The 24,300-nt window shown below is 33.4% G+C and overlaps 1 protein-coding gene across 4 annotated transcripts in view; it reads left to right on the forward strand.

Moving 5' to 3' along the window:
- The window catches only part of LOC143229631 (Kv channel-interacting protein 4-like), a 94,094-nt gene extending 71,361 nt beyond the window's left edge, over positions 1 to 22,733 (forward strand). For all 4 annotated transcript variants that reach the window (XM_076462226.1, XM_076462227.1, XM_076462225.1 and 1 more), the window contains 6 exons: positions 4,597 to 4,721; positions 6,450 to 6,519; positions 8,140 to 8,210; positions 13,400 to 13,612; positions 16,353 to 16,415; positions 22,231 to 22,733. In XM_076462226.1, the coding sequence (XP_076318341.1) occupies positions 4,597 to 4,721; positions 6,450 to 6,519; positions 8,140 to 8,210; positions 13,400 to 13,612; positions 16,353 to 16,415; positions 22,231 to 22,278 (590 nt within the window). In that variant the 3' untranslated portion in view covers positions 22,279 to 22,733. The remainder of the gene's footprint in view (positions 1 to 4,596; positions 4,722 to 6,449; positions 6,520 to 8,139; positions 8,211 to 13,399; positions 13,613 to 16,352; positions 16,416 to 22,230) is intronic.
- Positions 22,734 to 24,300: the final 1,567 nt, after the last annotated feature.

Below are 24,300 nucleotides of genomic sequence, written 5' to 3' on the forward strand. Positions count from 1 at the left end.
CTAATATCATCCATGTAATGAAAATACTTATATATGAACAAAAATTAACTTTTCATGAGATAAAACTCAGTTTCATAGCGTTATTGCTTTTGTCACTTTTATTTGTTTTTGAATTTTACGCAAAGCTACACGAGGGTTATCTGCGCTAGCCGTCCCTAATCTAGCAGTGTAAGACTAGAGGGAAGGCAGCTAGTCATCACCACCCACCGCCAACTCTTGGGCTACTCTTTTACCAACGAATAGTGGGGCTGACCGTCACATTATAACACCCCCACGTCTGAAAGGGTAAGCATGTTTGATACAACAGGGATTCAAACCCGCGACCCTCAGATTACGAATCAAACGCCTTAACTCATCTGGCCATGCCGGGACATTTTTGTCGCGTAGTGTAGGAATATTTGTTGACTTCAGTGGTGAAATAACATTTGAAAAAGTAAACATTAAGAGACTGAAATGAAAAACGCTTTAAGGTTTTCTGTTAATAACTCTTCGCTGACAAATTTATTTCACCAAATTATTTATTACAAAGAGTATCAGATTTTCTTATACTATAATTTGTTACTGATATTATATATAAATAATATTGAATGTTTTTTTTTGTTAAAATACGCACTTAATCTTTGAATTCATTTTACTACTTCTGTTTATGCCTGAAGGTAATTACGAGCTTTGAACATATTATTTGTCTAATTCCATGACTAAATAACGTGAATATTTAAAAAGAAACAAACTAAAATACTAATAACCAGATATTTTAACTACATTATACATGTTTACTAGTTCTCCACTGATTTAAGTTCGTCATACATCTCTCAACCGGCTGAATATCTAACATTACTCCAAAGCTTATTAAGTTTTATTTGATTAGTTAAGCTAATTTATGTATTCGTTTTGGATTTATATGCACTTGGAAATGACTTGTAGTGTAACTATTAACTCTGAATAAATATATGTATCAAGATTTGATTTTATTTTAAAATTATCTCTGATAAAACTTGATTTATCTTACATCTAGAATTTATCGTTAATTTGTTTTCGTCTAAATCACGATGTACAGATAAGTATATAATTAAGGTAGGGCCAAGTTAATGGAGTTATGAATGTTCTATATGGAAAATTTTCAAATTCAAATGTTCAGTGAAACATGGGTTAGCGGTGGGTGATCTTGTTTTTCATGTCGTATATCAGTAAAAACTTGGAAACCATTATCGTGGATAGTTTTACTTTACCTGTGCGCGAAAATCCAAATCCAAACAAACGAACAGAATAGAAAGCTTTGTTTTTTAGATAAAAAGTTCCCCAAACAGGGTCAAAGGTCACTTGTTTTAAGCACTCATACCTCTGAACGTAGCGTGTTTTCTGTTAGTCAGTCTGTAGACACTAAAATGATATCGGTAAAATGACGGGAATAATTACACATTCTGTAGGTTACAACACAACAACACATGTGAACTTCAATAGCAAGAAGTAAAAATAGTTGTTACTCTTATTTTCAGTTTTATTTACTCTTTCGGAGATTCTGTGCAAGTGTTTCCAGCATATACGCTTATGTATATTATTGTTGTTTCCATAGTGCACGGCTAAACAATAAGGTGTCTGCACTCCGTTCATATCGGAGAAACGAACCCCGAGTTTTAACATCGTATGTTCGTAAGTTTACCGCTGTTTCACTGGAGAACATTATATATGTTAGAAACTTTGTCATACTTCTGACACAACGACTCTATTAGTATACTTCTATATAGAAATTGTTGTTTGAAGTTAAACACAATGAATTATCAGTGCTTTCCCCACCAGGGGTATCGAATACCGGTTTTTAGTGTTGTAATTCTGCAGACATACTTTTGTGCCACTGGGGTGTGTGTAGAGAACTTCATGTAGGAAATTCACCCGTGTTTCAAATGTTATTTTTAATTTTTTGTATTAGGCAATTTATACAATTTTCCATCAACAATATAGCGTTTCTTCTTTAAGATATCCAACATTCTACCATGCTTTATCTTAACGTAGTTGTCTTTAATTTAAAATAAAAGATGACCGATTATTTAAAACTACAAACTCTCCTTAAAGACCAAGATAACCAAATTAAAACAATATTGCGTTTTTCGTCACTGTCAAGCAAGATGTAATCGTTATGCAAACTTTGTTGTAGTTTTATATTTTGAGTCTGTATGGGTACACCTTTCAATACGTCAACATGACATTACAAAACACAGAAACATATGAAGTTTAAATAATTCGATTCGGGCTGAATTCCGAAAAGAAACAAACTGGTCTGTTATAACTATTTAATGAACACTGTTAACACTCATTTGAATTTCTTATTTTTTGTACGTAATCAAATGCACAAATGAGTTCAGTAGCTGTTATAAAGGATAAACAATTCATATGTTAAAACATTATTTAAATTAAAATAAATTATCTACCGAAATTAAGAAAATTGATTTCAATCTGTTTGTTTTTTTGAATTTCGCGCAAAGCTACTCGAGGGCTATCTGCGCTAGCCGTCCATAATTGAGCAGTGTAAGACGAGAGGGAAGGCAGCTAGTCATCACCACCCACCGCCAACTCTTGGTCTACTCTTTTACCAACGAATAGTGGGGATTAACCGTCACATTATAACGCCCCCACGGCTGGGAGGGCACACATGTTTGGTGCGACCGGGATTCGAACCCGCGTCCCTCAGATTACGCGTCGAACGCCTTAACACGCTTGGCCATGCCGGGCCTGATTTCAACCATTGAACCAACAACCACTTAACTAATCCTTACATTTGATAAAGTAACATAATTACATTTAAAAAGACACACGGTGTATATTAAATCATGACGATGGTGTAGTCTGTTTATTCCATTCAGCTCTAACTTGAAATATTTGTTTGTTTTGTTGTTAGGCGCAAAGCCACATGGGTATCGAAACCAAATTTTTAGTATTATAAGCCTTCTGACATCCGCTGAGCCACTAAAGGGGGAGGGCCATGTGAAGAAAAAAATGATATAGAAACTTTTCTTTACTGTTTCATTGAGGTCCGTGGTGACGAGAAAACTCACTTGTAGAGAAAATTATATATTTAAAAACGGCTGGTATGGGTAGATGACCAAAGAAGGTCGAAACGTTGTTCGCTCCTCTACATAGTGCTTTCTCTATCCATACCACCAGTTTTTACATATATAATTTTCATTAAGGTATAACACGGCATTGGTTGGGTAGGACACTTAGATTACAGGGCTAGCACACCATGGACTAGTTTAGCTCACTTCATAGAAGGAACGCTTAGATTATGGGAATAACACATCATGGGCTGTGTGAGTTCACTGCACAGAAGGTAACTTGGGCTACGGATATAAACACATCATGGGCTAAATTAGTTCAATGAATAGAAGGAATGATTGAATTACAGAGATGACGCACCGAGGACTGGATTAGTTCCTTGTATAGAAGAAACGTTTAAATTACATAGATAGTATACCAAGAGTTAGGTTAGTTGGCCACATGAAAGAAATATTTAGATTACAAGCATAACACACCATGAATGTTTTTTTTTTTTTAATTTCGCGAAAAGCTACACGCAGGTTATCTGCCCTAGCCGTCCGTAATTTAGCAGTATAAGACTAAATGGAAGGCAGCTAGTTATCATCACCCACCACCAACTAGTAGACTACTTTTTTACCAACGAATAGTGGGATTTACCGCAACATTATAACGCCCCCACGGCTGAAAGGGGGCAAGCATTTTTGGTGGGATGGGGATTCGAACCCGCGACCCTCATATTACGAGCCGAACGCCTTAACTTACCTGGCCATGCCGGGCCGCACCATGGATGTGGATAGTTCATTTTATAGAAAGATTGATTAGATTACACAACTACACGAAATTTAATTTTAATAAGTAGACATCCTATAAAATGAACGATATTTATTAGAGGATGTTTCATAAGCTCCATAAAACAATAGGAATAAATCATAAAGCTAGAAATGCCTTTTTCACCGGTAAACTTTAATTTATCGTTAACGTATTGTCTTTGTGACAAATAAAACTATAACAAGTATTGACTACGAATCTTCCATGCTATTTGTGTATAAGTGAGTTTTCATTGAGATTTAATCGGCTTCTTATACGTATACAAACCACTTTCTATGTTTTTGCTACTTTTACGCACTCTAGCCATTGGCAACTGCACAAACGTATGAGTAACTATTGCTTTCGTGTAAAAATGTGTTATTTTTATATTGGTATTTTTGTATTTTTGGCAAAGGTACTTGGGCTGTTTACTCTAATTTTATATTACTGGCCAGCGAGAAGCTAGCCAGTTAATAACACCCCTATACTATCCCTTCTGAAGAATTAACTACCTCTCTTGTAACCTATCCATACTTTATATCCACGCAGTTATTTTTTTTATCATAACCTTATCGATTCCTCTATCAGCCACTCAGGTTTTTTTTAATCATAAGTATTGTCTAGGTCTTTCGCCAAATTGTTCTCACTTTTATATCTTGTGCATCTTTATATTTTGTGTACGGTTTTAAGTTTTCTAAATATAATTCTACGCAATGATGTTATATGAGTCAATAACTTCCATTTTGTATTTCCTAGAAATTCCTGTGGAGGACTTGGAAATGACTGTGATACGTTGTAAGCCTGACGGAATTGAGACGTTATGCAGGACGACAAAATTTACAAAGAAAGAACTGAAATTAATGTACCAAGGATTTAAACAGGTGAGATATGGTGAAAAAAACTAAACTTATTTCTGGGTTTGTAGACAAACTTTGGTGTATATTAACAATGTAAGGAAGATTCTTACACCAGCCACGTTGAAATGATTTGAATTACGAATGTTAATAAACCTTAGTCAACGAAAGAAATACAGGTAGTTAATTGTTACAGTTTAGGCCTAAGCTAAATAATTCTTTTATTTCCTTAGAAATGATTATTTTTACTTCCAGCCTTCGCTAGGACAGTTATGTGTTGAGCTTGTAAATTTACTCTTAGGATGGTTGTCGTCTGAAGTGCCCCCCAGTGGCACAGTGGTATGTCTGCGGACTCACACTGCTAGCAACTGGGATTCGATACCCGTGGCGGATAGCGTACAGATAACCCATTGTGTTCTTTGTACTGAATTTCAAACAGGCGTTTTGAAATCTCAAGCTAAAAATATAAAATAAATAGTGCGTCATAGCTATTCTTTGTAAAGAGGGTAAGGTTTTTGGTTTTTTTCTGCAACTTTGTAAATAAATAAAGAAACCTCTGTTAAAATACTTGTGCATTTATGTGGTATAATATGTGGGGGTTTTTCTGTTACCACCAACTGTAAATGAAAATTTTTCGTCTTTTTCTTAGTGTAGGCCTTAACAAAGAAGTGTGAGGTTAAATATTTAATAAACTAATACTATTTTAGTGTTGACTTTAAAAGAAAATTATTAGTTTAAGATTTAATTAACTATTATCGTTTAACATTTGATCTTAAGAGAAAAATATCACTTTAAAGATTTAGTTAACTAATATAATTTGTTTTTGGTCTTAACAGAAAATTATCAAGTTATATATTTAATTAGCTAATACTGTTTTAGTTTTGGCCTTAACAGAAAATTATCAGTTAAAGATTTAATTAGCTGTTATCGTTTTAATTTTGACATTAATATAAAAGTATCAGGTTAAAGATTTGAATAACTAATACCCAAACAACTCTCATTGTCATTTTCCCACTAGACATTTGGAGAGTAAATGGTTTGTTTCTTTGTTTACGGATATTCGTGTAAAGCAACTCACAGGTAATCTGCGATAATCGTCCGTTATTTAGAAGTGATGGACTGGAGTGAGGGTAGTTCATGGCTGCTGTTGTCTGACTAAATTAGATTTTACCTTCATAGAACATGGCGTTTTCTGTTTTGCTTTCATTATGGTAATGGGACCCGAATGTTCGAATCACCAATCATTACTCCTGCATTTTAACCACCGGGCCGTTTTTGATGATATCGGTTAATTAAAATCTATAAAATAATTTGATACTTTCATTTTAAATATGTATTACCTTTATTATAATTCTAAAACTTTAATAAACCACAAAGATAATTGGAAATTTTAATTTTAAATATTTTATACTCTTGTTTTTATTATTTTTGAAATAATATTTTCGGATTTAATAGAACTTAGACGCAATGATTAATCTAACTCGGTAATTAAAGTATTTGGCAAATACTCTATGTTTAGACGATCACTCAATAACAGGTGATTTCATGCTTCCTAAAGGAAAATTATATTATCGAAGTAAAATGTTACGAAAAGCAAAGCTATGTTTTTAATAGTTGTTTAACAGAACACATACTCTTAATAACAACTGAAATAATAAATACGAATTCACACTGCTGTTTTGAACTTTTATTTTACTCTAATTCTTTGGATATTTACTTTAATAGATACTTTTCTAAATTATGTTTTTTTTAAAGGCTTGTCCAACAGGAATTGTAAATGAGAACACCTTTAAAGACATATACGCCCAGTTCTTTCCACATGGAGGTGAGTTGTTTTATAAATCTAGTTGTTATAAACGGATTACATTATGGTGGATCGATGACATAGATGTTGTCTAATGTCGAGAGTCGTTATTAGTGAAAAGATTTTTCTCTTTTAACTGGTGAATCTCAAATCAAACATAGACTAAAATGTGTAATAAAAACAGGAATCGTACAACGGATTATACCATCTCTGTTAACTATACCTGCTCTCTTAACTTCAATTTGAACCTGTTTGACATACTGGATTGTCAATAATAATATGTCTGTAGTACTTTACGATCAAATGCTGTATATGTATTCCTGTGAAATTATTTCGTAATAAAAGTTTGAAAACAGTGAAATTGTGGTTATCATACAACAGATTGTTCCTTGTTATTGTCTTGACGAATTAAGCAGATGTAAAGTGAGAATTTTATTACGTTAATTTTGTTTTTCTTTGTCGTTTCCTAAACTTAAAATAATCTCTTGACCTTTCAGCACAGTTAAGTCAAAAGTTATTTATCATCATTAAATATGAGCATCTTGGCCATCTTATCGCCAAATTTAAAAGTCTATTTTTAAGGATTATAACACATCGTAAAATCTTGAAGGCTTTACAATTATGTCCAGTTTGACTCATGTAAACTAATGACTTCATCAACAATGTGATAACACACTTGCTCTTTTTTTGTAATCAGGTATAACGTTCTCAACTTTCTTTCATATTCGTCTCGTGAAATAGGCAAGTGCTTCTTAACTAATCTAAAAGGTAGAATGCCATTAATTATCAGTTAGCATTTAAACTAAACTAGAAGAAGGCAGAACGCAATTAATTATCAGTTAGCTTCTTAATTAAGCAAGAAGAAAGTAGAATACCAACAATTATCAGAAATTACCATTTATGTGAGTTTAGTATAGCTTCTTCTTTCGTAGGTATATTGTATACAAAATCAGTTTAACAGACCAAAACAATTATATTCGTTTTTGTTCATCGATTTATTTCTAGTTTTCTTCGATGCTAACTTATGCTTCATTTCCACCTATTGCAAATGACATTATAATCAATTAATTTTAATAAGGGTACAGATAAGAAACCTTAAAATTACCTACCCGAGTTTAATTTATGTCTCGTAAGTGGCATTGCCTCTCACTTCTAGCTCTTATTTCATGAAATACCGGTACAATAATTAGCGTTACTAGATGTTATTGCGTAAATCGCGTTTAGTAAGTTATATCTGTTTTGTGAAAAATGTTTTGTTTTTTTTCTACTAAAATCATAACACGTTTTCATTTAAATTCATTTCTTCTCTCAGTAGTCATTTATCAGAGTTAACCCAATTTCTCAGATTAATAGGAAAGAAAGCGCATACAAATTAAATATATCTCATACAATAGTGTAACCAGTTAAATCTAAGAAACACTAAATAAAAAGAATAATCTGTATTTGGGAGAACTCATTTTTAGTGTTCAGATAAGGGTTTACATTCAAATGTTTCATTTGAACAGAACGCTGCTTTCAGTTTTTTTTAAGTATTCTAAGCAATTCTATTATTTTCAGTACAATTTGAAACAGCTGGTTATTCGTTTCAACACTTCATAACTATGCTTACGATTACAGTTTTTTTCACTGTGTTTGTTCCAGAAACTGGTCCATATGCTCATTATGTGTTCAAGGCCTTCGATCGAGACCGAAATGGTACTATCAGCTTCCAGGTTAATATGTTTCTTTTAATCATAACAATAAATTTTGAAGTTAATTATACTTGTTATAAGACGGTAATCTAATAGGCCAATTACATTTTCTAACATTACGTTATTTCTATAGTTACTTAAGGATTTTTAAGAATTAGAAGAGTGTGTAATAACAGCATTTCAACCACATTACATTCGCCATATTTATTACCAACGCGAGACCCGGCATGGCCAGGTGGGTTAAGGCGTTCGACTCCTAATATGAGAGTCGCGGATTCGAATCCCGGTCGCACCAAACATGCTCGCCCTTTCAGCCGTGGGGGCGTTGTAATGTGTCGGTGAATCCTACTATTCGTTGGTAAAAGAGTAGCCCAAGAGCTTGCGGTGGGTGGTGATGACTAACTGCCTTTCTTCTAGTCTTACACTGCTAAATTAGGGATGGTTAGTGAGATAGCCCTCGTGTAGCTTTGCGCGAAATTCAAAATACAAATGGCTTTAATAAATACATTACCGGTGCGGGCCCAGCATGGCTAGGTGAATTAAGGCGTTCGACTTATAATCTGAAGGTCTCGGTGGTTGGGGATGAGTCTTACACTACTATATTAGGGACGGCTAAGCGTATAGCCCTCATGTAGCTGTGCGCGAAATTCAAAACAAACATTATCGACGACGCATTTTATTTATTCCAGAGATCTTCATTACACAAATTCATTAGTGGTAGAAACACTATTTATACAAGTAATAAAAATCGAATTCGCAAATATTACGTTTGATGTAATAATCTCAATACTGAAAAAGTACAGAAGCAAAGTAGAGATGAATGCATAAAAAATATACAAAAACTCTACATAAGTAGTCTGTAAATATTGATCAAATTTTACAAGTTTCTACGTTAGTAGCCTGTAAATACTGATCCAGTTTAACAAGTTTATTGTTTTTAGTCGCCATAAGACTATACAGCATTACTGAATTTGAATACTTTTATTGAAACAATGAATTCATACAACTTACAGGAATTCAAAATCATTGAAAATGTAAGGCTACATATGTTTGTTTTGAATTAATACAAAGATACACAAGGGGCGGTCTTTGCTCTGTCCACCACGGGTATCGAAACCTGGCTTTTAGCGCTGTGAGTCCGCAAACATACCGCTGTAGCACTGGATGGCGGCTACATATGTAGTGATTTTTGTATGGTTTTGTGTATTTATTCCTATCTTGTTTCTGCATTTTTATTTGACATTGTCTTCCTCACATCATAATTATTTTTCCACAATATTTTGTTAATTGTTCACTCTCTTTAATTTTCTAAATAGTTCATTAAAATAGGTTGATAAGTGAACATTCATTTATTTCTATAATTTATTGGTAACATACATTATTAATATCATATAAGATTTGTGAGTTTCTTCATTGTACTTGTAGAATGATCTCAGATATTGGTATTATACTATACAATTGTTACAATGGATTATTAATCATCATTGGTCATAATCTTGACTTCTTAGGACTTAATGTTGAGGAAACTACAATGAGGAAAGAACACACAAAATATATATATGCATGATCCCGTGATTCATGTTCACATTTTCTATAGCACTGACCGTGTGTCTTTTTACGTTTAAAAATGTTTTAATTATGTTATTATTTTTTACGTTTTCTTCTCCTGATCGAAAGTTAGTGTATTATGTAAATATAATATAATATTTGTTCACTGAATATTTTTTACTGCTTTACTTCATACATAATATAACGGTTGGCTCCTTAAGAACACCAATTTTATAATAACGGTTGGCTCCTTAAGAACACCAATTTTATAAATCATTGAGTATTCTAGATATTACATTCATCTGTAATTGGCTGGTAATTTCTTTTTCACTCTCTACTTAAGTACTTCCCAGTGGCACAGCGATACGTCTGCTCAAAAGATATGTCCCTGTAGTCCCTTCTTTATTAATTATTAATTTAACAAATTTTTAGAAGCGAGATAAATAGTTTTATCTTGTTTCGAAGCTTAATAACTCATTTTATATTACGAAGCCATGTAGATATGTACCCGAGAAATATGAAAAGAAAACAAAATTACTGGATAACAAATAGAAAAGTTTACAGAAAGACGTATAACTAACCGATAAGTTTATTCAGTTTTGTCTTTCAGCTGTTTTTATTTGTTTGTTTAATTACTTCTATAGCATTGGAAGTGCAAGTAAAGTATGGACAATTTTTATAAGTGAATGGCTTTGAATAGAGTTTGGTGTTGACACTCCGTTTGAGAAGATTCAAAGGACAGAAACGGTGCTCGAATACTATAGAATTACAAGAAATGTGCATAAAAATGATAATTGAAAGGATTTGGTCCAAAGCTACAAACTCTGAGTCAAATATACTAACTAGTTAAAATCACTTGTTTCACAAACAGTGCGATTTAAAAGCCTGAATATAAGTAACGTTTCGTAGAATATTGTACAAAAATTATGCAAATGTTTGTTTGATGTACTTTCAGTTAACAAAGAATTTTAAAATTTCTTTAAAACATTTATTTAACTATGGATAACAGATAGTAAAATAGATTGATGGATAGTCGGAAAGATGGCAAGTGGATGGAAGGATGGTTTGAAAAATGGACGCCTAAAAGGCATTTTTTAAAAATAAGATACAGACAGACCGAATTTTGTATAGCTCCAGATCAAGTGAGAAATATATTTGCTTCAAAATATTAAGAAGTTTACGAATCAATATAAGATTGAGTATAAGCAATTATCTTCAAGATATTTGCATAATCTACCTGAAAAAAACAAGGCGAGAATCATGGCTATTTTATTAAAAATATATCACAACTGTTCCTATCAGTCAGTGGTGTCTTAATAAATGTCATATTATGGTGCCATAATAAATGTCTTATTAATTAGCAGAAACCGATTTATTTAACTCAAACGAACACCTTTTTGGATTAAAGTTAGAAATTACTATTGAATATTCATTTAAAAAAACATAACAGGTTAATTAACATATAGTTAATTTAAAGACAAATATACAGAGATAGCTATCACATTTTTCATAATAAGAAGCTACAGAAGTTTTAGGTGAATTTGGACGAAGGTTATTAATAGAGAACTTAATAAGAGTGCTGGTTGAATTATTTCATTGGTCGTTCTTCATATTAAGTTAATAAATAACATATTCAAGGTCTATGTGCTTAGAGATAATCAAATGCTTAATAAGAAAAGTAATTTGTATATTAAAGTAACATTTGTATTTCATATCGTTGTCAATGCAGGAAGGCGTGTACAATTTCTCAAGCCAATTGTATTATAAATTTTAATATTTAAAACCTTCATAAATCCTTGTTTTTAACGGCTATGGCCAGGTGGGTTAAGGCGTGTGACTCGTAATCTGAGGATCGCGGGTTCGAATCCCCGTCGTACCAAACATGCTCGCTTTTTCAGCCGTGGGGGCGTTATAATGTGACGGTCAATCCCACTATTCGTTGGTAAAAGAGTAGCCCAAGAGTTGGCGGTGGGTGGTGATGACTAACTGCCTTTCCTCTAGTCTTACACTGCTAAATTGGAGACGGCTAGCGCAGATAGCTCTCGAGTAGCTTTGCGCGAAATACAAAAACATTTCTAACGGGTTTATGCCTTATTCAAACTTGCAATTTATTTACTCATGTCTTGACTTAAATAATTGCAGTTTAAAGAATATGAATTTTAAGAAAACTTTTCTGTGATTGAAGTAAAACAAATATATTTTTATGACAGTTTTTTCAAATTTCGGTTTAAATAAAATGTTTAGCTCGTATAAGTGATTTTTTAAAATTGAATGTGTCACATCTATTAATAAGACAATCTTAAGTATTAGTTAAATAAAGTAAAGTAATTTCCCAGGTTCCATCACGATTAATTAGCATTAATGCTGATGCATTACAATTATACGTATCTTCACCAAAATGTATAAATTGGTCACAAAAAACGACAGGTATTGAATAATTTAGGGTATTTAATAATCCCTGCTTATCGTGCTAGTTATTAGTATCAGAAAATATTTTTTTTATTTCATTAGTCTCTAAATCCACCTTTATCACAGTTAGGATGAAACTAAATATCACTTAGAACAGGCTTATTATCAGCCAAGAGACGCGAGAAGTATACCAGATAAGTAATTCATCCCCAGGACCTTGCCAGAGTAAGGCTTGAAGATGCGGTATGCTCCTGGTCGTTAATGTCTTATCAAGCTTTATGAATCTCAAGGAAAGGCGTATTGATTAATAGAGGGTGTTGCATTACTCGAATTCGATAAAAATATAACATTCTGTAAGTTTGAATGTACAATTTAATATACTCTCTGTGATTGATTTAGTGATCAAAGACGTTCTTTAAAGCCTTATATGAATCTTGGAAGTACTTGAATCACTTTTTTTTTCTATATGATACTTCATGCTAAGTAAGCGGAATACAAACGTGGTGCATTATGTAACCCCTTTGATTACCAGCTTAGATACATGTGGAACTTTCACAGAGGGTAAGTGAGTTATAATTCTTACAACAGACTAAAAACTTAAAGACAAAGTGGTCGAAAGCCAGTTAGTAAGAGAGTTAGCTGAAGTTCTTGTAAACTCATTAGAAAGAATAATAATTATAGACCCATAATGGACTGGCTCTAAAGAAGGAAAGAAACAACAGGTAAGATACGCTAGTTTCTGTTTGGAGTATTTCCACCGGGTTTTTGCACTTAAGCATTCACTTAGTAGACTCAAATACGAATAACACGTTATTTTTGTAAAGAAAGTACTTAGTTAGAACGAAGAGCTGAAATGTTGCTCTACACTGGGAACACTCATCTGTTTCACCACAATATCTCATTGTAATTGCAAATTAGCCCCTCGTATTCCAGATTCTGATTATATTACGTAACCTGCTATAAGGTAACAAAATTAGTGTATCACAGATAATTAAACATCGGCTGTTTCAGAACAATATTATACCTTCAATGTTTCATAACACTGGTGATTAGGGTTAGAAAATATTTTTGAAATTTTGCAACAGTTACGACAGTACGTTATTTATTATTATATTACACTCATTGTGAATAAAAGGCAGGATGAGAAACACGTGAGACAATACAGAGACGTATTTTACAGATATTTTATATCAAGAATTTTGTTTTTTATTCTGACTGTGGTCATTTATTGACGATAAACTTTTTATTTCAAGGATTTTGTTGTAGGACTATCTGCACTAACACGAGGCACAACCTTGGAAAAGTTACAATGGACGTTTAATCTATACGATATCAACGGAGACGGCTGTATAAGTAGAGAAGAAATGTGTGAAATTATTATGGCTGTTTATAGCTTGATGGGAAATTTCGCAGAACCCTCTGTTGACAAGACTTCCGCACGAGAACACTCCGAAAGAGTGTTTCAGGTACTTAAATACTTTTTTGTTTTTATTTTTACACTTCTGTCTTTACAATTCTGGTTTGCAAGCTTTGTTCATTAAAAGGAAGGCAAAAAAATGAAAAAATAACAACTTTGGATTGATTCTGATTGAGAATTTATAAAAAATATCAAAATATTTTCAGCACCATATAAATTCTCCACAGTCGTGTTGATAATAATACATCCTTCACAGGAGTGTTGGTAGCATTACAGTCTCCACATGGGTATTGGTAGCATTACAGCCTTCACACGAGTGTCTATGGCATTACGGCTCCCATAGGAGTGTTGGTAGCATTACAGTCTCCACATGGGTATTGGTAGTATTACAGTTTCCACTGGATTGTTGGCACCATTATAGCCTCCACACAAATGTTGATAGTATTACAATCTCCACTCTAGTGTTGGTACATATTACAGCCTCCAAAGGAATATTTCAGTCGATTCAGAGTGTTTGTAAGTTAAAAAATATGAAATAATTTAGGAAAGGATGTTCAGAAATTTATCAAGTATAAGATAAATGTAAACTGTGTTCACTTTCTTTGCCTAAGAATACAGTAACATTACCGATGATACTACAGCAGGTACATTACAATTTATTTCAGACGGTTACAAATATATTTAAAACGTTATTAAATGGTCACATTAATAATGGTTATTAAAATTTATATGAAAGATTTAAGATAGCGCATATTTTTGTTTCTACTTTTTAAAATTAAATTCAGAATTAGTTACTAGGTGACAGACAGTATATTAGTTAATTAATATTACAGTCCTAAATGAAACCTATCTCGAGAAATATGCTCAGTTCTAGATATAAAGAAACAAAAATATTTCACATTTCAGAATAACTATTACAAATGTATACCATTTAGCTTCTAACATGAATCTTTAAAGAAAACATCTTTCAGTTTCTCAGTAAAGGTATCTTTAATTTTATAAGTGATTCATTTCTTGATTTTGCTTATCATGGTCATTTTAAGGGTTTTTTTTATTTTGTTGTTAATTTTTAAACGAGTAACATATTTTGAAATCAATCAGCAAAAGGCTCGACATGGCCAGGTGGTTAAGGCACTCAACTTGTAATCCGAGGGTCTTTGGTTCAAACCCCCATCACACCAAACATGCTCTCCCTTTCAGTCGTTCTAATGTTACAGTCAATCCCACTATTCTTTGGTAAAAGAGTAGCCCGAAAGTTGGCGGTGGGTGGTGATGACTAGCTGCCCTCCCTTCAGTCTTACACTGCTAAATTATGGACGGCTAGCACAGATAGCCCTTGAGTAGCTTTGCGCGAAATCCAAAACAAACAAACAAACTTAATGTTCAACAATTCCAGTATCCACGCTACCTAACAATTCCAGCACTCTAGCTGTCTAACATTTCCAGCAGTCTTGCTGTCTAACATTTCTAGCAGTCTTGCTGTCTAACAATTCTAGCAGTCTTGCTGTCTAACAATTCTAGCAGTCTTGTTCTCTAACAATTCCAGCAGTCTTGCTGTCTAACAATTCCAGCAGTCTTGCTGTCTAACAATTCCAGCAGTCTTGCTGTCTAACAATTCCAGCACTCTTGCTGTCTAACAATTCCAGCAGTCTTGCTGTTTAACAATTCCAGCACTCTTGCTGTCTAACAATTCCAGCAGTCTTGCTGTCTAACAATTCTAGCAGTCTTGCTGTCTAACAATTCCAGTAGTCTCGCTATCTAGGAATTCCAGCACTCTTGCTGTCTAACAATTCTTAGCAGTCTTGCTTGTCAACAATTCTAGCAGTCTTGCTGTCTTACCATTCTAGCAGTCTTGCTGTCTTACCATTCTAGCAGTCTTGCTGTCTTACAATTCTAGCAGTCTTGCTGTCTAACAATTCTAGCAGTCTTGCTGTCTAACAATTCTAGCAGTCTTGCTGTCTAACAATTCTAGCAGTCTTGCTGTCTTACCATTCTAGCAGTCTTGCTGTCTTACAATTCCAGTAGTCTTGCTGTCTAACAATTCCAGCAGTCTTGCTGTCTAACAATTCCAGCAGTCTCGCTATCTAGGAATTCCAGCACTCTTGCTGTCTAACAATTCTAGCAGTCTTGCTCTCTAACAATTCTAGCAGTCTTGCTGTCTTACAATTCTAGCAGTCTTGCTGTCTCACAATTCTAGCAGTCTTGCATGTCTAACAATTCTAGCACTCTTGCTGTCTCACAATTCTAGCAGTCCTGTCTAACAATTCCAGCAGTCTCACTGTTTAACAATTCTAGAAGTCTTGCTCTCTAACAATTCTAGCAGTCTTGCTGTCTAACAATTCTAGCAGTCTTGCTGTTTAACAATTCTAGACGTCTTGCTGTCTAACAATTTTAGCAGTCTTACTGTTTAACAATTCTAGCAGTCTTACTGTTTAACAATTCTAGCAGTCTCACTGTTTAACAATTCTAGCGGTCTTGCTGTTTAACAATTCTGATGCCTCACCATTAAAAACTTCTAGCAACCGTGTGGGTGATAAAATGTTACAATCAATCCAACTTTTCTTATGTAAAGTGTAGCCTAAGAGTTGGTATTGAGTGGTATTAACTAGCTATCTTCCTTCTAGTCTATTACATCTAATTAGGGGCGATTAGTGCAAATAACTCTCGGCTAGCTGTGTGTGAGATTCAACAAACGAAACAATTAAACTTATTTTTATTTACATGTTAATACAAAATGAAGTTAGTAAGTACTTATATAATTAACTAAACATTAGTTTTAACTTTTTCAGCGATTAGATAAAAACAAGGACGGTGTGGTGACCTTCGACGAGTTTGTGGACACCTGTGTCAAGGTTAGGATAATTTATTTTGATGCAAGTACTTACAGAGCAACATTAATAGACTTATATCATTATTTAATAAAACTAGAAATTTCTACTGTTATCAATTTATATTTCAATTAGAACTAACTCTTCTAGTTCGAAAAAAGAAAAACTACAGTTAAAGCAGATTTTTCTAACAATGTTACGTCACCATTTCCTGATACGTCTTTGTCCATTATTTTAAATATTAGTGTTACTCAAAAGACCAGATGTAGAATGTTTTTAATTCATAGCATTCTCAGTGTATAGAAAACATAGTGGTGGTATTTTTTTAAACATAAAGTATCGAGTCAGATTATCTGAGGCTCTTCGTTTTCACTGATAAGTCATTCGTACTTTAGGAAGATAGGACAAAATAACTTTGTATAACTAATGTCATGAGTACAGAAGATACGACGGATATTTACTACACGTATTCACAGATACAGTGAGGTTGAGTTCATTGACATAAACAAATAGTTGGTTGATGTATATTTCATTTTAATGTAAAAGTTACTTATAATTATTTTTCACTTTTTCTTATCTTTCAGGATACACATATAGCATTTAAATCTTACAAATCACTACTTACACTGATCTTACTAAGGCCTGGGCACACTGAGAGATACAAAACTTCTACATGGAACTTATTCAATTACTGATTGTACAAGATGCTTAATCAAGCACCTCTATGTAAAAAAAAAAAAAAAACCAGTGAAAAAGATACACTCATTGTGTCTGTTTTAATATTTAGTTACATTTAGTATTACTTACAAATTTAAACAAAGTACAGATTATAGCAAACCGAATGGTGTTACGTAAATGCTAGTGAGAGGAACCATCTATATATATAACATTTACGTTGTTATAATAAAGCAGGTGATAAACATAATCTATTAAACAGTTATATTATAATTAACGCTTTATTAATGTGCACACTCAGAATCACGTACAGAAAAGCCTGGCATGGCCAAACGCGTAAGGCGTGCGATTCGTAATCCGAGGGTCGCGGGTTCGCGCCCGCGTCGCGCCAAACATCCTCGCCCTCCCAGCCGTGGGGGCGTTATAATGTGACGGTCAATCCCACTATTCGTTGGTAAAAGAGTAGCCGAAGAGTTGGCGGTGGGTAATGATGACTAGCTGCCTTCCCTCTAGTCTTACACTACTAAATTAGGGACGGCTCGGTGCAGTGGGCTAACAACCTACTCACTTAAATACCTGTTGAAGAATCCTCAAGCGATTGCGGCCCTATGTTCCTTGATGGAATCTGATGGTGATAACTAACTAACTAACTAACGTACAGAAAAAGAGCAAATCACTTATATAAAATAAAACTAAAGAGAATTATTGTTTTAGGTGAAGAGTAATATGTTGAAGTGGCTGATGTTAAAGAAAAATTCTATATAAATATTTATTTCTAATTTATCAGCCTGTCAAAAAACGAAAATTTAATAACTGTCAAACATGAACAACATTTTATGTTCATTTTACTTGTAAAAAATACGTACTTTATAATGTGAAATTAATACACTTACTAATCTATTTATTGGTCACTAAGTAAAAAAAAATAGTAGCTTAGAAATATTTGAAAGTGTTATTTTAATATTAAAACAAAACAGACATAGTGAGTTTTTTAATACTTTCAAGTATAGTTGTATTTGTCACATTGTCGTCGTTGTCTTTTTGTCTTTATTTGTTCAAACTTGTAGGTCCGGCATGGCCAGGTGGTTAAGGTACTCCAATCGTAATCCGATGGTCGCGGGTTCCAATCGCCGTCACACCAAACATGCTCGCCCTTTCAACCGTGGTGGCATTGTAATGTTTCGATCAATCCCACTACTTGTTGGTAAAAGAATAGCCCAAGAGTTGGCGGTGGGCGGTGATGACTAGTTGCCTTCCCTCTAGTCTTACACTGCTAAATTAGGGACGGCTAGCGCAGATAGCACTCGAGTAGCTTTGCGCGAAATTCAGAAAAACGAAAACAAAGAAACAGTTCAATCTTGTATCTTGTTATGCCCTTATTACCCAGACTTTGTATGTTGTTTTTACCATACACTATTATTTTGTTTTTACAGTCTACAATATTAGGCTCTGTATGTTGTATTCATTTAGCTTTTAGCGTTTCAAGTTTTTGAGGACCGAGAATGGAACATTCTGGTTTATGGATGTAGGGGTCATTATTCGCGTCCTGTTTCACAAAAACAGATCTCTCTATTTATTGTGGGTTATTGGTACATTGTAAGGGTTACTGTCAAATCTGATTACTCAGGCAGGCAAAAGTTGGCAGTGGGTACTGTTGACTAGCTGCCTTCTCTCTAGCTGATGCAGTTTAAAATTTCTAGAGTTGACTGTGTGACGAAGTTAAAGCTTTGTCTATGACGTCTTTTACATAAGCCACTAATGTGCTGTGTGACACTGCAGTGTATTGTTAATGGTTTGACTTTACCATCCTTTTTATTATACATATTTACAGAATTATTTGATTTTTTTCTCTCTGTTAACATATGGGTTATATCGGCTTTTCAATAATAACTATCTCCAATTAGAGTTTGGAAGTGGACACTATATTATTTTACAGAATGTTGTATTATTGTTTAACACTGGTACTCCTAGGTAGAATTGTTAGAGCGTTATATTTCTTTACGTCCCTGAAGGGTAGATTCTATGTTCGATGCCATAATATTTGATTCTACACTTCATAGCTTTCTGTGGTGCTAACTTAATTTTGAATTTTTTTCGTTTTCGCTTTATATATGATATAGTTTTTCATCACCTGTGGTCAAAGCTATATCTGTAGCAGTTATTTTGACACGTGTTAGTCCTATACTTAGTTCCCTCTCTTCTGGTTTTGTTAATGGTTATTTATTTTAAAGTTATTACTGTGTACGTAGTTGTTCCTGTAGTGTAAGGCTCTTCTTAACACTGACCATAAGTTCGTTAGAGATTAGATTATTCTCTCTAGATTTGTGAAGAAGGGTGCAATAGTTAGTTATTTTAACTAACTTGCTAACAAGATCAAGAAGGTTTAGCTTTGGTCGTACTCAAATCACTGGTGGTTATTAACTTGCATGAAACATTTGGAAGATAACGCTTCCAGTAAGACCGAGAAATCGACTAAGATGTGATAATGATACATTAGCTCTGTGATTGACAGGCAAGACTCCCAGATTCATGAGCCATTTCACAAGAGAAACAGAAAAAGAGTAACAAACTCTCATTTCCAGGTGTTATGTTTAATGTTTACAAAGACATATCTTATTGGAGTCTACAGAAACCTCTATCTTAATCAAACCACCTGCAACCGTATGAAGACGAGTGGTGTGGATTGTAGAATGAACAAGATTTGTAATATTGAATGTGTTAATAAGAAGGATAAAATACCATAATCTCATCACTCCTTGATAATGGGTACCATGATAAATGGTTAATGGACTAACTGCGCTCTGTTAGGCATGAGAATTTAAAATCCTGATTTAGCTTTGTAGGTTCATAATACTTGTGAAACATAAATACCAGGAATTATGAGAAAGAAAAACTGTGCTTCTACCTGTGCCAAAGGCCTCTCTGAAAACATAGAGGATATGGTATGCTTGTACATGTGTCAAAGGCCTCTCTGAAAACATAGAGGATATGGTATGCTTGTACATGTGTCAAAGGCCTCTCTGAAAACATAGATGATATGGTATGCTTGTACCTGTGTCAAAGGTCTCTCTGAAAACATAGAGGATATGGTATGCTTGTACCTGTGTCAAAGGTCTCTCTGAAAACATAGAGGATATGGAAACACAATAACGTCAGAACACTATTCAGAAGACACAATACACGTCAAACTGATATTCGCTGGAAAGCAAAAACCCGTGTGAATGTGGACTCTAACACATTGGATGAAAGAAAAGAAGAATGAGGGTAGGAATCCAAAAGCATGATAGCCAATCAAGAGTTTGTAATACCAAACTATCTGTAATACTAAACTATCTGTAATACTAAACTACCTGTAATACTAAACTACCTGTAATACTAAACTATCTCTAATACTAAACTACCTCTAATACTAAACTATCCGATATACCAAACTATCTGTAATACTAAACTATCTGTAACATCAAACTATTTGTAATACTAAACTACCTGTAATACTAAACTATCTGTAATACTAAACTACCTCTAATACTAAACTATCCGACATACCAAACTATCTGTAATACCAAACTATCTGTAATACTAAACTATCTGTAACACCAAACTATTTGTAATACTAAACTATCTGTAATACTAAACTATCTGTAATACTAAACTATCTGATATACCAAACTATCTGTAATACTAAACTACCTGTAATACTAAACTACCCGATATACCAAACTATCTGTAATACTAAACTATCTGTAATACTAAACTACCTGTAATACCAAAGTATCTGTAATACCTAACTACCTGTAATACCAAACTATCTGTAATACCAAACTACTTGTAATACTAAACTATCTGTAATACCAAACTATTTGTAAGACTAAACTACCTATAATACTGAACTATTTGTAAGACTAAACTACCTATAATACTGAACTATTTGTAATACTAATCTATCTGTAAGACTAAACTATTTGTAATACTAAACTGTCTGTAATACCAAACTGTCTGTAATACCAAACTGTGTGTAATACCAAACTACCTGTAATACCAAACTATCTGTAATATTCCAACATTTCAGAGATGAAAGTCATAAAGTAAAATTTAAAGATACTAAAATAATAAGATATAAAAAAACACACCCAGTCAACACGATAGAGAAGCCCTGGCTGTCCATCCAGAAACCGTTCTAGTAGTTCGTTAATTAAAATCCAATCGGGTGAGTCGACAGTGAACCTCTGATTTTAACAAGGAAGCGAAGAGAAAGTCTCAGCTCTTGGTACTAGTTTCAGTTGTTCTCAAGACTTCCCTGTAGCCAACAGCAGACTAATAGTTGCAAATTAACTAGTGAAAGAAAAACAGTAACTAATTACTAATAAGGCTTAGGTGTTATATATGCTTCAAACTATAATAAAGAATGATGTGCATTTGCCTCACGGTTACTGTAAGTACTTCCTATTTAATGTTATGTGATTAACACTCTCTAATCTAAATGGTACAATTCTCTCTGTTTTTAATTTTCCATTTTCTATGTAACTAATGGACAACTTAGAATTCGATTCACTAGTTTTATGTTGTCCACAGTGTAAGATAGATACGGATTAGGATTTGATATCCACAAATAAGTTTCTTAAAATGCTTATTTTAGAGTTAAATCTGACGCAAGTACTTTCTCATGATGCTTGCAAAACCGCATTTATTTTAATTTTAACACCTACAACAGTTTCGGTATCACCCGTTTCTTCCACCAGGGCAAATTATTTCCTATATCCAGATTAAAATATTTTATATTTTCTTTTTCTACTGATGGATTAATCATAGATAGTACTGTTTTTAGAAGAGTTTTTAAACTTCATGCTATGTAGTAACACAAGTGCTCTGTTTTTTTTATTAAGACGACACTTTTGATCTGACACACAAGACTTAAATAACAGAGTTAATGAGTTGATTTGTTCACTAATAATGCTTGCTACTCAACAGAAACTGTGACTGCGGCTCAAGTGCACAACGAAACAAGTTCTGCATTGTTTGACACTAAATTCTTAGAAACTGTGATCTCTGTTTAACATTTCTTGATGATTATTACATAATGATAATCGAGGACTGTCCTCAGTTATATATATCTATATACAAGCTTTCTCCTAGAAAAGGGAATAATTGAACGGTTTTTTTTCAGGACGAGAATATGATGAAGTCCATTAACCTGCTGGACACCATTCTATGAATGTTAAAACGTGAGTGGTTTGAAAGAAAAGTATAACCCTTTTGGAAATAAACGAACAACTAGATCTATCAGAATGCATGGTCAGATATGAGAAAACAATGTGCCAAACTGATATTACAAAATCTTCTTCCATGTATCTTCTTTCCTACGATGAAATCGCATAAAACTTAGAAACTTCTGCTGTTAATAATTATGTGCTGAGATACAACACTATCGTGTAGCAGTTTTGTGAAAGAAAATTTTCAAACTATTTTGCATTAAGTCTTTAGATATACTAATCTGATATTTTTTCACTAATTTCCTTCTCAAAGCCATATACTGCTGTTTTAACTTAAATGTTTTTCATACACAGAAGCAAAACTTTTTGGGTGTTAATTTTGTTTTGAAAACTATACTGAGATATCTGTTTATAAACAACCAATGATATGTATCGCTAAACTTAAATAAAACAGTGACTGATTAAAACCAGTATTATTTTACTAATCATTTCGATTAATCAACTGTGGAACTATTAAAGGCCAACGCTACGATGTTTACTTTATTAAGTCTGTTGGTTTGCACAAAGAAAATGATGATAAATGACTAGTGATTTCTAACAGGGATCTGATATTCCTTTCACTCCGATATGATGATGTCATAATTCATTGATAAAGTTTCCTGTACTTTATCTGAATATTATACTGATTCAAGCTCCATCACCAAATGAACACCTTTCTTTAAAAATGTATATTAATTTTGTGTTATGCTAATTTGCATATCCTTATTCACTATGGCATCAATAAATATGTCACGTGTCAACATATCCATCATTTCTTGTGGGGCTGTTACGTATTATTATTTATTTTGGACAAGTATCCGATTTATTATGTTCCGTATGTTAACGTATTACTTAATTACTATCTCAAATAACTGGATGTTCGAATTTGAACTAAGTAGTTAATTAAATGTCAATATGTATCAGGTTTAAGCTATTTGTGTTATTTATATATATATACACCAACAACGCGAGACCAGGATTTTCAAGAATGTTCTAGCGCGCTTTCGCAAACAAATATTAATTGCCACTGTTAAGAATCCTCTATATGTTTTGAGAACAGGCGGGATTTGTGCAATAGATAGTAAACAATATATGTTAAAAGCAAAACAAAAAACTATACAGAAACAAGTATAGGCACTAAAATAAATATATAACAGTAAATTCGTTACAGGGCATGTTCATATGATAACTAGATAACCTTTCCACTCTTTCGGTAAGTTCGGTTAAGGGCTCATCTTTTTTTTTAAATTTTACTCCTAATATTTGCTTTGGAATCTTCCTTCTAAGTGAAATCCCAAATTAGTTTTAAAAGGCGGTCCCTAATGCCCGTTAGCTATTACTGCCCTCTGTTGGAAAGTTACTTAACATTGTTATGGCTTGTTCTTTTAATTATGTAGTGAGGTGAATAGTCTGATATTCAATTGTCCATCCATTCACCTTGGAAGTAAATTCAAACAGTGACCAATACTCCTCTCATGGAAACTTTTCCCTCAGAAACTGTTGGTGTCCTAATATTCAGTATAATCGAACTAGTCTAGTAATGTTCACAATTTGATGAAGCAGCAGCATAGCTGGAGTAGTTAAGGAAGTTCCTGAAATTGTGATCAGTAAAACAATGGAGGTAAGAAGAGTAGATTACGAGGGTACCCTGTTCTATTGCATTTTACATAACTAATGGTGTTTCTAGTTTAAATTCATGAATGGGGTGCACAAAGCGAGGTACTTGGTTTGATCCCAGTGTTTGGTAATTTAATTTCTATGTTTTATTCTAGTTTGATTTTTATTTTTTGTTTTGTTGTTTCTCTCTATTATTGTTTCCTCGATCTTTTTATATTTCTTTGTTCTTTGTTCTTGTTGCTAACATTGAACACATCTTCAATTTCAACCAGTTCATTTTCTATGGCTTATTCAATTTTACTTGGCATATCTCCTGCCTCTTTCTGGTAATTTTCTACTTCTTTCTTCTTGACCATTTCCCCGCTGTT

The sequence above is a fragment of the Tachypleus tridentatus genome, chromosome 10 (genome assembly GCF_004210375.1).
Source record: "Tachypleus tridentatus isolate NWPU-2018 chromosome 10, ASM421037v1, whole genome shotgun sequence".
Lineage (NCBI taxonomy): Eukaryota > Metazoa > Arthropoda > Merostomata > Xiphosura > Limulidae > Tachypleus > Tachypleus tridentatus.